General features: G+C 36.0%; 1 protein-coding gene across 2 annotated transcripts in view; it reads left to right on the top strand.

The window, feature by feature from the left end:
• Nucleotides 1–17,670, top strand: part of LOC120535657 (C-type lectin domain family 7 member A-like) — a 281,385-nt gene that overhangs the window by 25,144 nt on the left and 238,571 nt on the right. For both annotated transcript variants that reach the window (XM_039763615.1, XM_039763614.1), the window contains exon 2: nt 3,673–4,197. In XM_039763615.1, the coding sequence (XP_039619549.1) occupies nt 3,886–4,197 (312 nt within the window). In that variant the 5' untranslated portion in view covers nt 3,673–3,885. The remainder of the gene's footprint in view (nt 1–3,672; nt 4,198–17,670) is intronic.

Here is a 17,670-nt window from a genome sequence, read left to right as displayed (position 1 = left end):
AAGTTTACAGTGAGGTAATTGTACTTATAAGTACAAACAGTTCTACAAGGAGCACGATGGACTGATTGAGTGTGTTTATAGTTCTTGGGATGAAACTGTTTCTGAACCGCGAAGTCTGTACAGAAAGGCTCTGAAGCGTTTGCTGTATGAGAGCAGTTCAAATAGGTGGCATGGCTGAGGCAGCGTGTGCTTGATGCTGTATACTGATAATTCTGTTTCTGATCAGTTGCTGTAGAGCTGTGATTCCACACTCAGATACTGTAGTATAATTACTTCGAGTGCAGTGAGAGTAATATGAAAAAAGATGATCCTCTGTGGCAACCCTTAACGGAAGCAGCTGAAAGAAGAAAAAGAAGTTGCAGTGAGAGTAACAAATGTAAAGCAGCTATGGTATGTGGAATAGTTTGGCTATTCCTTGCACCATTATATTGTTACAGGTTAATTACAATCAGATGCCTTAAACTAATAAACAATATGCGGTTAATTTCAGTGTATATGATAAAGCCGAGTCAGGGATGTGGATCCAAAAAAGAAAGGGAAACCACACTGGAACAAAAGCACTGCTTTGACGCTGGGTGCCGCCTTTTTGCAAAACCAAGCGGAGAACTTACGTACGCCAGAGTTTGAGCTACTGTGAAAATTTGCGTGGCTTTATACCAAGTTTAGGTTTTATACATTGCGATTTGAGCATGGAAACGGGGGTATGCAACATTTTTGTATGTACATACCGTTTATACATGAGGCCCCAGGTTACTAGGCTCTTCGCTAGGTATGCGACCCAGGTCACAATGTGCATGACGTCATCTTGCTCCTAGTTTAAAAAAAAATACAATTTTTTTTTAATTTTAGTACTTTGGTAATTTCCAAACATATATCCTCACGTTTCTTTTGCTTTGGTTTTGACCTTCCTTTATTATTTTTACTTCTCTTTTGTTTTTGTATTTTTATTCTTTTGATCTTTAGTTGCCGTTTTTATTTATGACCATCATTTTGTATTTTTCATCTAGCAGTACAGAATTTATAGCAAAAAAATGAATAGAAAGTGAAATTAACTCAACTGCTCCAACAATATTATTTTTTTCCTTAATTTTAAAGTCTAGCAGAACCAAATGTAAAAGTTAAAAAAAAAATTTGTCTTCAAATAGTCTGAAGTGTTGAGTGATATTGTCTTGTTGTAATCGATATTAAATACATTCTGGAGATTTTTACTTTTTTAGTAAATACTCTGTAATAAATCTTATTACTGGCCATTAATTGATAATTTGCAATTTTATTTGTATAATGAAAGTTTCTATCAACTACATCAACAACATATGTTTATATGTCACATCCTCATACACAGGATATACCTCAAAGTGCAGTACAAGATGTCAAAAAAAAATTTAAACTTAGACAAGAATAATAATTAATACTATACAAAATATACATCAATACACACATAAAATGGATTAGTAAAATTAGTGGAAGAAGTAGTAGAAAAGTAGTGGGGAGAACAAAAAAATGGCTTAAAATCTATAGGTAAGATGCTGGCAAAAAAAATTTGCAGGTGTTACAATGCCAAAAAGACTGTCTAGACCCCACTGGGCATTCTACCTAAAATAAAAGTACTGTACTTAGGTTGCTTCTTATTTTTTTAGGGCTTCGTTCTGGAGGATTCAATACAGTTTGTCTTGTGGATAGTTGGGTTATCCACTTTCATTTGAGCATCACAAGCTGCTGTGCATTGCTTTGATCAGGTGGTATATCAGAAACCAAAAAAAGTAGAGAAAAGTAGAAATGAATGATTGCAAATCTAGGATGAAAATGTTAAGTGTAGTCAGTTACGGGTATAACCAAAATGTAACTAAGAAATTGTCAAATTAAAAATGTAGGTTTTTATGAGTTTTTAAATCAATTTATGGTGTTATCTTGGTATATATTTACTGATAAAAGTATTCCATATTTTTGGTGCATAACAGCAAAAGGCTGCCTCACCGGTTATCTTATGTTTAGCTCATGAAATATTAAGCAAGCCAGTATTCGAAGATCTAAGAAGATGACTTTGAATATAGGACATCAGGCATTCCAAAATATAGGAATGAGATTATTTAATGCTTTATATACCATTAGTAGAATTTTAAAGTCAGCCATAAAGAGACAGGTAATAAAAGTAACAATGCTAAAACTGGTGTGATGTGCTCAAATTAAATTTTTTCAGTTAAGATTATTGCTGCTGCATTCTCAACTAACTGCAACTGATTAATATCTTTCTTAGGTAGTCCAGTTAGGAGTGGATTATAGTAATCGAGTTGACTAAAAACAAAAGCCTGAATTAATTTCTCAGCATCAGGTAAAGCTATAAGAGGTATAAATTTGGCAGTGTACCGTTAATGGAGGAATTCAATCCTAGTAATATTTTAATGTGTGATTTAAAGTTCAGGTCAGAGTCCATAATTGCACCTAAATTCTTTACTTCCACCTTAACCTTTAAAGGTGAGGGATCAAGCTTATTTCAAAGAACTTCACTATTTACATTTTTGCTAACCAAAGAAAAATCTGTTTTTTCCATAGTTAGCTTGAAGAAATTACTAGTCATCTTTTTAGAAATATAAATGATTTGTGTGGCTTGTGGATTTTGTCGTTTGACAAGAAATTTCATTTTCAGTTTGCTTTGTTTAGGATTCTTACTGGCTGCCACCTGAGAAAGGATAATAATTTTTATTCCATAATTTGCTATTTCATGACATACTGCAATTGGTGTTCTGAATATTTCACATATACTGCCAAGGTTAAATTCATGGTGTCAAACTCTTTTCTATTCATTTTTTAAATATTCCTCCTTATAAATTCAGTGTTTACTTGGTATCAAGCATAAAACATGTAATTGTTCTGCCTAATGGAAAAGGGGCAGTAAAGAGATAGACTCAAAGAATCAGAAAAAGAAGCAGAAAATGCCAAAGTTGTTAAATGTGCCAAAAGTCAAAAGCCACAAAACCAATTGAAAAAACTGAAAGTAACTTACCAGAACATTAACCAGATGTCATAGTCCAAGCTAACTAGCCAGAAATTTGAAATCCTGAAATCCTAAGAACTTAGGACACATGACAATTGCTTTATTTTATCCACACTTTTGGCAATCTGGAAGTGCATGCCAATGACCTTTATATTATGGCAATGATGTTATAACATATCACACACTTTTTGTTGTGACCTGGTAGGATCCAAAGTGGCGACCACAAAAAAAAGTTCACGAGATGGTGGCAGCCATGGGAAAACAAAATAACATTTAGAAACCTACCTGAAGAATAGAATATCCAGTCCAAAAAGAAAATGAAAATAAAAAATAAAGGTTCAGTGGGAAAATGTATTAAGCCTGAAAAAAAATTGACAAAGTTACAGACATCATGCAAGGCCAAGGTTCACCTCTTCACCCCTTGGAAGTTTTCACATTTTATCGTTCTATAACATTGAATCAGAGTGTATGTGTTTTTTTGTTTTTTTTCTTTTTTGACATTGACGTAAAAATGTCAACATGAAAGCAATTCTCTGCATATTGATCTAAATTAATTTACAATAGGAACTATTTTCTGTTTTAAAAGCTGTGCAGTTTGCAGCTTATATTTTTGTAAATGTTTTCACATGGTAAAAAAAATATTGTTAACCATACTGTATTTTCTGTATTTTTTTTTTCAGACGGCACCTTTATAGTTGTACCAAGGCATCAAAAAGAAGATTTCTCTTTTTCGATGATCAGTTCATCAGTTCCGGTTTTTGAGCACCATATTTTTTGTGAGCAGAATATCTGTACTGGGTGTATTGATAAATTCTAGAATAAATATAAACATTTAGAATACTCAATTTAAAGAGATTTGTATTTAATTGTGACAACTGAATCTAACAGAAAGGATGACTGAAACCATCAAACAGATAATAAAGATAAGCAGAGGTGATCCAGAACAGAAGAAAGGAAAGACACTGAGGGCAGTGAAATCTTGCCTAATGTGCTTGGCTTCATATTGTGATGAGCATTTGGAACAACCTTATCAGAAAGCAGACATCAATAATCGTTTGATACAGGATGGACTGAAAGATGGGCTGTGCAAGCAGCATGAGAAGATCATACAGTTCTTCTTTTTAACTAATCAGGCCCACAACTGCAGGATATGCTTTGAGTCAGGTCCTCATCCTCTGCTATACGTAAACAAAATAAAAAAAAAGGTAAGAAGAGCAGCTAAATAGATTTTTGAGTTAATAATCGTACCAGTACAAGAAAATTCCTGGTAGGCAAGAATTTCTTTTCTGCTGAACTCTGCATGCCCCTCTGACTGTTTACGAAAGAATACATCAGTTTGTTTTTAAGGGAGTAGAAAATGTAACTAAAATACCACTTAGAGATGAAGAGCTTTCTTGTGCATTGCCTTGGTAGTTGGATCCATGTGTTTATAACTGTTTTTGTGTAGGTGTGACTTGCTTTGTAAAAGAGGTTGCTTTTTGTCAGTTGTTGACTAGGGTTAGGAATAAAAGCTATTTTAAATGTTTAGCCCATTTGAAGGTAAACACTTAAGGAAAAAAAAAAACAGTGCCTAAACCCCATTCCCTCCTACCCCTAATCACAATGTGCTTCACAGATTTCTACAGAGTCTACTTGAGAAACTGATTCTAAAATTGAACCTACATCCGGGCACTGTGCAAGCAACAGACTCTTACCGTAGATCCATTTTTCTATTTGTTTCTGTACTTACTAATTTTATTTAAGATTAGAATTGATCAGGCTTCTGGCTTGTAACTGATAGTAGCCACTAGAAATCAGGTTAAATTTAAATTTATGGTTGAATGGCAATGCATGTAAACCTGTTTTGACTGCATCTCAAATGTACTGTGAACTTGAGTGGAGTCTCAAAGAGGACCTTAAGGCTGCTTTAACTCTGCAAGACATGGAAATGTGAGAAAATAAAAATAAGGTGTATTAAATACTCCCATAATCAGCTGCTTGCCGTGCATTTGCAAGCGCCTAAGCAGCTTAGTTTCACTTTACCGCAGGAGCTGTCCTATTGAGTAAGATTGCTGTCAAAAATAACTCATAATAATTTAAGTCAAATTTACATACACATGTGTCAATTACACTTGCACTTCTGCAAATTACACTTCGAAAATTACGCTTGCGCTTCTGAAAATGATGCTTGCTTCTAAAAAATATGTTTGTGCTTCTGAAAGTTACGCTTGCTTTTAAAAATTGTGAGTACAATTCTCAAGTGTGAACAAAACATCATTGGATGCATGAGGCATTCTCTATCAAAGAAGAAACAATCGATTTTCGGTACTACGCATGTGCCTCAAAGTTGGAAAGATGGAATTATTTTTGACAGTGATCATACTTCATACTTAGCCCCCTTAAAGTGGCTGCAAAGGGTAAAACGCTAAAAACAAAATAAAACTGACAGTTAAATTAATTAAATCCCATGGAAGCATATTAGGGCCATGGAGGAAAAAAAATACAGACACAGAAAAAAAAGGGTGTGTTGAGAATAGAAGTTGTCATGTTGACTTTATTCTCGACATTTCCACTTTATTCTCATCGTTTATGCCAAGATTGAAGAGGAAATGTTGACTTTATTCTCGACATTTCAACTTCAACCCTGTAGTTTATTTTTTCATTAAAGTAGAAAGCCGAAATCTTCATCTCAAAATCAATGTTTGATTTATTAGATTTTTTCAGATCCCGTCATAACCAATGTAGCACATTAAATGCTTCGTATTACATGTTCCCTGGCTTAGTTGTTAATCGCTATGTGCTTCTTAAACTGAGGCATGAAGAGGAACTACAGGCAGCGATTGCCACACAGAATACATTCACTTCACAGTATTATTTCTCTTTGAACATTTAGAATACTAAGATATATACTTGGTATCATGTTAATGATGAAATGCATTAAAGCATTTATTAAACATGTGGGGGCATGGTGGTGTAGCAGTAGCACTGCTGCCTCTCAGCAAGGTGTCCTCAGATGTATGTTACTGTACTTTATGCAGGTGTGATGAGGCTCAAAGAAGCTGGATGTTTGAATGGGTATTGTACTGGTTTAACTGAAATATTGTTTAAAAGTTGAATTTGTGAGCTGGCGGTTGTAGACAAAATGACAGATTTCAATGGATGTTCATCTGAGCGGGCTTTCTTTATTGCAGGTATGCTGTGTCTATCAAATGTACCAAACCACCAGTTCTTATCCTTTCTTTTTCTTTCTTCATATAACCAATCAACACACAATAAACACCTTTGTGAAAGTAAAAATAGCTATTAACTTAGGACACTTAGTGTTTGGAACATTTAAGGAACTTTGAAAATTGTTCGTTATACATGTTTAATTATTCCTTCCATACAGGGTCGCACCCGTCTCAGCAAACATTGTGCACAAGGCAGGAACAATGCCTGGATGGGGCACCAACTCATCACTGGGCGAATATGAGTACATACAAACACTAGGGCCAATTTAGCATAACCAAACTTCACATCCTATATGCCTTTGGAAGGAAACTTAAGCATGCAGAGTAAACCCAGAAAAACATGTCAGTGTCAATTTATTTATATAGCACATTTAAAACAACATAGGAATGCTTTGGCCAAAGTGCTTTACAATAATAGAATAAAAGGAAACAAACAAATAACATAAATAGAAATAAAATATAAGAACATAAATAAAATACATGATAGATAGATAGATAGATAGATAGATAGATAGATAGATAGATAGATAGATAGATAGATAGATAGAAGTAATGTTATATCATCACAGTGAGGAAACCATCAGTGTTACTGAAGGTCACAGAATGCAAGTGAATAGAAATGAGTCTTTACTCTTATTTTGAACAGTTAGTAGATGACTCCTTTATGTGATGAGGTAAATAGTTCCACAGGCGAGGAGCAGCAGCTGCAAAAGCACTGTCCCCCTTGGTTTTACACTTGGTACGAGCGACAACAACAGACAACTGAGCAGAAGATCTAAGCGCTCTGGATGGCTGGTATAAAACACACAATTCAGACAAATAGGCAGGAGCAAGTCCATGTAAAGATATAAAAACAAGCAACAAGATTTTAAAATCAATTCGAAAACTGACAGGCAGCCAGTGTAAAGAAGCTAAAATAGGAGAAACAGTCATACTTTCTTGCCCCGACCAGAAAGCGAGCAGCAGCATTCTGGACTAATTGTAACCTGTGTTATCAGGGATTTGTGAATCCCAGAATACAGCAAGTTGCAGTAATCAAGTCGAGAAAAAATAAAAGCATGAGTAGCTTTTTTCAGGATCCCTAGAAGATAAAAAAGGCTTGATCTTACCAAATAGACAAATCTAGAAAAAGCAACTCTTGACTATAGAATTTACTTGTTTCTCAAAAGAGAGGTTACTGTCAAAGATAACACCAAGATTGCGGATTTCAGGTTTGCAAAAGACAGAGAAAGAACCAAGAAGTCCAAGACCAATTTGGGCTGTAGCTGATGGACCCACTATAAGCACCTTTGTTTTATTTTGATTCAGATCAAAGAAATTATTGGCCAAGCAGGATCTTAGTTCAGAAAGACAGTTGTGGGGTTGATTTATTGCAGAGTTGCAGACAGGAATATGAACCTGAGCATCATCAGCATAGCAGTGAAAAGAAATGTTAAATTTCCTAAAAATAGCTCCAATAGAATGATGGTATAGAGAATATAAAATAGTACCCAAAATGGATCCCTGAGGAATACCATATTTAAGAGAAGCAGTACACGAAAAAGAGGAATTTAAAGTAACTGAAAAATGTCTACTAGTTAAATATGACCTGAACCAGTTAAGAACAGCCCCTTTAAGCCCAACAAGATGTTCAAGCCGCATCAGCAATATCTCATGGTCAATAGTGCCAAAGACAGCGGACAGGTCAAGGAGGAGTCAGTAATAATAGAGATGTCGTTGAAAACTTTCAGGAGGGCCGTTTCAACACCATGATAACGCCTAAAGCCAGATTGGTAGATCTCAAATAAATTATTGGAGTTAAGGTGGTCGACCAATTAATTATAAATGATTCTTTCTAGAATAGAATTTTAGCCAGAAATGGCAGTTGGGAAACTGAGCGAAAATTGGCTAAAACTCCAGGATCTAATTCTGCCTTTTTTAGACGGAGACTGACTGCAGTGTGTTTAAAAAATGATGGCACAACCCCCGCACTTATAGAATCATTGATAATGGATAGTAGGGATGGGCCCAAAACATCAAAGGCTTCCACTAAGAGGCGAGGTAGTACTATGTTGAGGGGGCTGGGAGCTGGTTTAAGGGTGTCAGTAGTTCTTTTTAATTGTGAAAGTGAGACTATATCAAAGGATTCTAATACAATGTCATGATTAAGAGTAAGAAGTTTATAGCCAGTTTGAACAATGCCACAGCGGATAGTATCAATTTTGTTGACAAAGAATGATAGAAACTGCTCACATGAATGAACAGTGCTATTTAATCCCATCACAGATTGAGAGTAATTGGTCGCATTAATTGAATTAAATAAGACCCTAGGATTCTTAGAATGACGGGATACTAAATCAGCAAAGAAATCTTGTTTAGTTTTCTTAACTGCAGCCTGGAAATTGAAAAGAGAAGTCCTAAAAATCTGCTTAGAAAAAATCAGTCCATCTTTTTTCCAACGCCATTCAGCAGTTCGACAGGTGTGGCGCAGTGATCGCATAGTTTCATTTAGTCAGGGAGCAGGTCTTCCCTTTTTACTGCGTATCTTGGGCTGAGCAAATGAGTCTAAAACCGTTTTACAGGAAGAATTAAATTTTAAGACTGAATCATCAATACTATTATTTTGGACATGCATATCAAGACTAGAGAAAATGGCTTTAAAATCGGATATAATAGAAGAATTTAAAAAGCGTGAGCAGCGTGGGGGACAGCTATTAGTCGGGACATCAAGAGTAATATTTATATCCATCATTATAGAAAAGTGATCAGTGAAAGAAACATTGCATAAATCAATATTATTAACTGAAATATCACGAGTAAGAGTGAGATCAAGGGTGTGACTGAGAGAGTGAGTTGGCGTATTAATATGCTGGATAAAATCAATTGAGTCCAATAGTAATAAAAAGTCATTAACCAAATGTTTCGATTGACAACAAATGTAAATGTTAAAATCACCAACAATTAATAATTTGTCATGGGAGAGGGTAAAAATTATTTGTCATGGGAGAGGGTAATATTAGCCAGGAGATCAGATAATTCAGAAATGAAGGTATCATTAATTACAGGAAGTCTATAAACCATGGCAAACAACAAAGAAGGGGAGCTGCACACTTTGAAAAGCTGCAGTTCGAACCTACTAAACGGACCCTTTGTAAGGCTCTGATACAAGAACATACTTTTACAAACAGTGGCAATGCCCCCTGCATGGCGAGTCAGATGAGGATAGTTTAAAAATGAATAATCTGATGGTACCAAGTCAGTAAAACATGAAGAGTCACCATTTACAATCCATGTCTCAGTGATGAAGAAGAAATCCAGATTATTTGAGGTAATAAAGTCCTGCAGAATAAAAGTTTTATTGGACACTGATCTCACGTTCAAGAGAGCATGGGTGAGTGTGCGAACATTAGCAGCGTTTAGTGTCTGATTGTACTCTGAGGAAAAGTGATGCCACCTTGAAATGGAGAAATTAAATCCGGTATCCAGTGCCCATGGACCAAGGATGGAGTCCTTTTTCTGGAGAAGGTTGGTCATAGATGACTCGCAGGCGTCGGGAAACCAAGCTCTGGGACTTGAGTCGGCGTTGTTTAACAGCAGTACCGGCTCTTTTCAGCTCACTGATACAGGTGAACACTGGCGTCCAGGGGCCTCATGTATAAACGGTGCGTACGCACAGAAATGTTGCGTAAGAACTTTTCCATGTTCAAATCGCGATGTATAAAACCTACACTTGGTATAAAGCCACGCACTTTTCCATGGTACCTCATGCCTTGTCGTATGCGGCACCCAGCGTCAAAGCAACGCTACTGTTCCTGTGTGGTTACTCATTATTTTCCTGACACGGCTTTATAAATACACTGAAACTAACCGCATATTGTTTATTAATGTAACGCATCTGATTGTAATTAACTTGTAACAATATAATGGTCCGGGGAATAGCCATAGTATTCCAAATACCATAACTGCTTTAGTGTTGTTACTCTCACTTCTTCTTCTTCTTCTTCTTCTTCTTCTTCTTTCAGCTGCTCCCGTTGGGAGTTGCCACAGCGGATCATCTTTTTCCATATTACTCTTACTGCACCACTCGGAGTATTTATATCATTGTATCTAAGTATGAATCACAGCAGCAGCTGATTTCATCCTAAAAACTTTAAATGCACTCAATCAATTGCACCTTGTAGAAATGTTTGTACTTATAAGTACAATCACCCCAGTGTAAACTTGCACTATAGTTATAATATCGCACAACCTGAGCCACTTTATAAAGCGCGTATTTACATATGATGACGATATCATTTTTAAGGTGAAATGCAGCAAAATATGTTTATTATACAGATAAAACTTTAACTTCATTTAAATAATCTATATTCTTCACTGGGAGTGTCTTGAAGGATAGAATAATTAAACATGTACTACGAAGATATTTCAATGTTCCTTAAACGTTTTGAAGAATCAGAGCTAAGCTTACAGATGGCTTAACTTCTATTACAGAGCTGATTATGTGGCGATCGGTTACTTGGGGAAAGAAAAGCACTGACTGCAGTGACAGCTATGCCAATATATATTGAATATAAAACAGAAAGCGAAAATAACAACACAGCTAAAAACGCAGCGACAAATTTCGGCAAAAGTTAAATGCTTGTGTCATGAGCACGAGGCGGCTATGCAGTGTCTGCCTTACTGACTTTGGCGGGCGAAGGAGCCACTGATTCTTCCTCTGCCCAGGGCCACCACAAGCCTAGAGCCGCCCCCGAGTACTGCTGCAATAAATTATTTCATCGAAGTGAAACACATGTTTAATAACGTGCTTTAACTCCTATCATCATGAAAATTATACACGTATACATCTCAGTATTTTAGTTATCCAGAGAGCTGTAATATCACGAATGTAATGGATTCTGTGTCCAGTTGGAGGAGGAGAGCCGGTTTAAGAAGCAAGTAGTGATTCACACACATAGAGCACATAGAAGATCAAATACAAAACAAAGCATTTAACGTGCTACTTTAATTACGATGTGATTTGAGAAACTGGTTAATTAAACGATTTTAAGATGAAGTTTATGATCTACTTTAATGACAAAATAAACTACGTGATTAAAGTGGAAATGTCGAGATTGAAGTTGACATTTCGTGCTTTTTCCCCACTGTGTGCCTTTTTTTCTCTGTACCCTAATAAGCTTTCATATGACACTTAGACAGTGGACTACAACTCGGCTTTTCACCGCGACTTTGATATGTGACTTCTTTTTTATTTCCGGCACTGTGCGATTTTGTGAATGTGAGCATTCAAAAGTTTCTCCAACACGCTATGTCACTCGATCAACTTCCTTTTGTTGATTATCCTACGGTTTACTTGAACAAATAGTATGTTTTTCCTTTGCCTCCACTTGGTAGCGTGTGCATGAGCAGGATTTATGTAGCAGAAGAACGCGGAAGTTGGAGTACGCACAGATACCTGCATCTGGATTTTTCTGTGCGTAAGCACATTTCGGCTTTTGTGCTTACGCCATGTTATAGTGCGAGTTCTACGCACGGCATTATACATGAGGCCCCAGGTGAAGAAGTCAGGAGATGAAGAAAACAAAGGTGGAGGTACACATAATATCCCAACAGAAGATGAAAATTAGAGGAAAGCAAGCAAGAAAATATGTTAAGTAAAGAATCACGATCGTAGGACAGTGGTCGTTGAGATAAACTAATACCAAAAAACAAAGATAAAACATAGATTAGCAAGACGATCAGACGGCCAGTTACACCAGTTGGCGTCATCTTCATCATGCATACTCCAGGCAGGGAACACCTGGGACCTCATACTGCATGGCAGCAGCGCTACCACCACTCCACTGTGTCCCATTTATACATGCTTTAATGCATTTCATCATGGAAATGATAGCAAGTATTTATCTTAGTAGTCTAAATGTTCAGAAGTAATATCATGAAGTGAATGCTTTCTGTGTGGCGTCACTGCCAGCGGTTCCTCTCAGTCCAAGAAAAAGTCAGTTTAAGAAACACATGGTGATTAACAAATGGGTCTGGGAATACTTAATACAAAGCATTTAATGTGCTAAATTAACTATGACTGGGTTTGAGAAAATATAGTAAATTAAACATTGATTTTAAGATTAAGTTTATGATGTTCTAATTTAATGACAAAATAAACTACTGTACTAGATTAAATTGGAAATATCGAGAAAAAAAGTCAACATTTCCACTTCAATATTGACATAAACGATGAAATTAAAGTGGATACACACATACACTTTTTTTCTTCTCCATGGCCTTAATATGCATCCGTACAACATGCAATTAACAATAAAAAGCGAGAGCATGAAATTAACAAATTTACTTCAGTGCGTTTTAAACTTTTCATAACATCTTAGCTGAGTGTCCAGATGTTTTACTGTGCCCATTAAACATCAGAGTACATCTTACTCGTTAGATATGACAGTGTACCAAGTTTGTCATTGACCTGAGCAACACTGAACTGCCATTCAACAAAAGTAACTGTCTTGTCGCAAAAATTTGAAAATTAAGTTGGTCCAATTTGATATAATTCTTTTGTATCTGATCAGGTAGAAAATATGAAAACATTCTTTCTTTTTTTATGTTGAATAAAGGGCCTATTTTAGTGAAGCACGTTAATATCTTTTTATGCTGCAGAATATTTTGACTGGCTCATAACGTTGAATAAGTAACTGCTATTGACAAGTTGTGTGAAGACTCGCATGTGACGTAAATAGAGCGTCTAATGGTCCATCCCCAAGATGGATTAGCTCACAGACTGGGCTGATTCCCCATGGACGTTCACTAAATTCTGCTAGGGAAAACACTGGTAGATCCCAAATGTGCAACACTGAGGCAGCAAGCGTATTTTTTAGAAGCAAGTGTAATTTTCAGAAGCATAGGCGTAATTTTCAGAAACCAAGCACAATTTTCACGTGTGAAATGTAAATTTGACTTAAATTATTAAGAGTTATTTTTTACAGCGATCTTACTCCATACTGTTTGTCCACAGACAGGAAGGGTGGCGTTCTGGCGTGAGAGTAAAAGCAAACTGAAAAGGTTTTAGAACTAGTCTACCATTGATAAATGTTATGGTGTGAAATTTTGTATATAAGTTGATAAATATTTTGTATGTCTGTTTCTAACTTGGACAAAGCAATTTAATATTAGTATTATATCATTGATAAGAACAGCAATGGTTTGATATTTAACTAACCTCCTCCCGAAAATTCTCTGTAGGACTGAGTCAGTATAACGAATTTTATGACAGGATCATGGAAATTGCCTAAAACCAGTTTTGCAAGTAATTCTCTGCTGGACTCTCTCAATCAACCCACACAGGAAAGCCAAACTACCTAGCTGGCAAGCATCAGCTCAGTAAATGTTTATTTAGGGCAGGTGTGAAAGGTATTGTGTGCCCCCATTGGTCTGAAGTATGGCTGTTTCGGATTGGCATGAATCAGGAACCACCATACAGATTTGTGTCTTCTGAAACTACAGATCAGCATTTATCAGGTTGTATGGTTGCCAGTATCCACATGTACTTTGCTTATTGTTATTTTTTGAATATTATCAATAATACATTATTTAAAGTGCAACTTAACTCCTGCTTGTCTTTTACTTTATGTAATTGTCTGAGGTTATAGATGTAGAAGGGAAGATGGGAGAAGTGCTAAAGTACAATACCTTATAAACAATACTAAGTCTATGGGATTTGAGACATTCTGACAAAGGCTACACATTAAAGAATACAAAAGGGGAAAATAGAGTAATATAGAACTCTACCAAGACAAAACAAATGTAATGGGAAATGTTTGATTGTTGTCAAATGGTATGGCTGAACTGTGTGCACTTATTGTGTGTCATGGAGCATACACTTACAGTGGCAGCTTGAGCTTTATGGAGAACTGGCTTTAACCTGATATAACTGACACTGTTTTAATGTTGGCCGGATTTGATCTTATTCAAGCAGATAGAGTCCCAGTGTGGTGTAGAATAAAAAGACAGAATGGGGACTGGTCATCTGTGTGATTGAGGAATGGTTTAAAAGGGCATAGTACAGTTAAAACTGCAGTTTGTAATTCAGACATTGAAATTCTGGCTCTCGGAATTCATTCATGTTATTTGCCCAGGGAGATAAGTTACATCATCCTTTTTAATGTTTATATTCCTTCCTCTGCAAATGTTAACTTATAAAATAAATGATTTCATTTTGTCACCAATACTTTGTTAATGACTGGTTGTATTCAAATGTTAAAGATGCCTTTAAATGTAAACTATTGGCATCTTTAGGCAAATCTTACCACAACCTAATTCATCTTATTCCAAGCTAAATGCCTGCTATTAGACAGTATCCTATTACCACCAGAATAGTGAGGAAGTGGACCCTGGAGGCTGAAATGGCTCTAAATGACTGCTTCCAAATGGCAGATTGGGAAATGATGTGCAATTTACATGGGGACAATATTGAGGAACTAAGTCACTGCATCATAGACTATATCAACTTCTGTGTTGAAGCAGTGGCACCCTCATAGACAGTGTGTTGCTTTCCAAACAACAAATTCTGAATTACTAAGGAGCTGAAAGGTCTCCTGAATGAGAAAAACAGAGCATTTAAATCTGGTGGCAAAAATACTCTGAATGATGTACAGTGTGTGCTAAATAAAAAGTTGAATGAAAAAATGAAGCTTGCAAAGCTGAAATACAAAACACTCAGAATAACATAGAATGTCTGGAATGAACTGGTCATAATTACTGGATTTAAGCAATCCATGGCTGAGGTGCTAGAAGGGGACGTGGACAAAGATAATTCCCTGAACCAATTTTTTTATAGATTTTTCCTTCCACTGCCACCTTCTCCGAATGACCAGTCTCCTCACCATTCTTACTATATCATCAACTCTTACCAGGTCAACTGCAATGTACAGTGATGGGTTGACCTCAGCACATCACTGCAAGCCCACCAGTAATTGGAAAACCAATTTAGGAGGCAACTGAGAAGCTATACACAGGAGAAGCTATAAGTTCCTTTGCAATTACTGACCTCATCAGTGCATTCTTTCTTCTTAATGATTTTCTAGACAGTTGATTTAGGTAAATCCTAATGTTTCACTGATATCTCTTAATGGTTTTATTCTTGTTTTTCAGTCACATAATAGCTTCTTTGACTTTCATTGGCACAGCTTTTGTCCTCATGTTGAACAATGATACTTACAGTTTTTGAAGGATTGAAGCAAGCCTACATATCTTATGCCTGCACTAACAAAGCAATGAAACACACATGAGAAATCACAAACACCTGTGACATCCATGTCCCATACTTTATGTTGTCCTGAAATGGTATGTACTGTGTATAAAATAATGTCAGTACTGACATATGCAAATACCCTTAAATGAAAGTCTGCAATGTATGCTTGAATTAGTGCTGGATGGTATACCGGTTCATACCGAAAACCGTTTTTTGTTTTTGCTATGAAATGGATTTTACTTATGCCGCAGCACCGGTTTAAATTGCCTAAACAACGTTCGGAACGTGGCTCAGTGGGAAACTGTTTAAGAGGAGGTCCTTTTTTTTACTGCTACACCGCTACAAACACATACAATGGAGTACATATGTTAATAGAGGTATTGTGCGGGGGCCCTTTTTCACTGCTACACCACTAAACACGTATGCAACGGAGTACATGCGGTAGTGAAGGTATTGCGCAAAATGGACAGAGAACATTCCGAAACTGAAGCTGTAGCAGACGATAAAGTTGAACATGATGACACAGAAGAACTTTTGCCAAAAAAAAGGAGTCACGTCCGTTGCATGGAGATACTTTGGATGTGGACCATTATGTTCAAATCTGTGATTACTGTTCCTATACTACTGGATAATACTGCAAGCCAAGTTGTATTTGTTTTATTTTTTTCAATACTATGTAATGTACCTGGGTACTGTGTAATAGTGTGACAACATGTTGACTTTATTCTCGACATTTCTACTTTATTCTCTCCGTTTATTTCGAGATTAAAGTCGAATGTTGACTTTATTCTTGTAATTTGTCATTAAAGTAGAACATCGTAAACTAAACTTCAGCTTAAAATGAATATTTAATTTACTAGATTTTCTCAAACTCTGTCATAAGTTATGTAGCACATTAAGTGCTTTGTGTTAAGTGTTCCCCAAGCCATTTTAATCGCTATGTGCATCTTAAATTTACTCCCTCTTGTACTAAGAGAAGGCACAGGCAGCACACAGAATACAATAATTTCATGATATTCCTGCTCCCGGAACATTTAAAATGCTAAGATAAATACTTGATATAATTTTTATGATGAAATGCATTAAAGCATGTATTAATCATGTGGGGACACGGTGGCATGGAGGTTGCAGTGCTGCCTTGCAGCAAGGGGGTCTCGGGTGTTCTATGCCTTGAATTTGCATGTTTTTCTGGTGGGTTTACTTGGCGTGCTTCAGTTTCCTTTCAAAGTCATGTACAGTAGGATGTGGGGTTTGTTCTGTTATATTGTCCCTGCTACTGTATGTATTGCTCGTACCTGCACTACCGCCACACTAGTGTGCATATTTAATACCTGCTTTAATGCATTTCATCATGAAAATGATATCAAGTATATATCTTAGCATTCTAAATTTTCAGAGAGCAGACATATCATGAAGTGAATGTATTATAGGTGGTGATCGCTGCCTGTGCCTCCTCTTAGTGCAGAGGAAGTCAGTTTAAGAAGCGCATAGTGATTAACAACTGGGTCAGGGAACAATTTAACACAAAGCATTTAATGTGCTACATTAATTTATGAAGGGATTTGAGAAAATCTAGTAAATTAAAGATTGATTTTAAGATTAAGTTTAGTTTATGACATTCTACTTTAATTATAAAATAAACTATGACAATAAAGTGGAAATGTCGACTTTAATCTTGACATAAACGGCGAGAATAAAGTGGAAATGTCGACTTAAATCTCAACATATAATTTTGTTTTCTTCCCTGTGTCCATTTTTTTTTTCTTTACCATGGCCCTAATACAATTCTGTAGGGCTATACCACAAATAGTATAAATGCAAGTTGCAGTTTTATTATTTATGTATATAGCTTAGGTTGAAGCAAGGTCCACATTAATGCAATTTGCCTAAATGATGCTTCAGTTGGTAAAGATGTCATCACCAAGTTGCACTTGTTTTATTTTTTTTTTATTTGGTGAATACTGTGTAATGCACCTGGGCTTGAAGTCTTGAAGTAATAGTATTATTACTGGAAGTTGCACTATTATTTATTTTATTGTTATTATTTATTAGTTTAAATATTATGCAGTTTAATGATGGGAAAGTTGTTTAACAAGTCACTTTAATGTGTCAGTGGACAGAAATTGTTAACATTAACTGCAAGTATAGTTGGTTTACAAAAAATATTTGCTATTTATTCCTTTTCTAAGACATGTTCAGTGCAATGCAACTTTTGACAAGCACCTCTGGATATTTTACTA

The sequence above is a fragment of the Polypterus senegalus genome, chromosome 9 (genome assembly GCF_016835505.1).
Source record: "Polypterus senegalus isolate Bchr_013 chromosome 9, ASM1683550v1, whole genome shotgun sequence".
Taxonomy (NCBI): domain Eukaryota; kingdom Metazoa; phylum Chordata; class Cladistia; order Polypteriformes; family Polypteridae; genus Polypterus; species Polypterus senegalus.
Note: the sequence above shows the minus strand (reverse complement) of the source record. Positions and strands in the feature narration are given on the sequence as shown.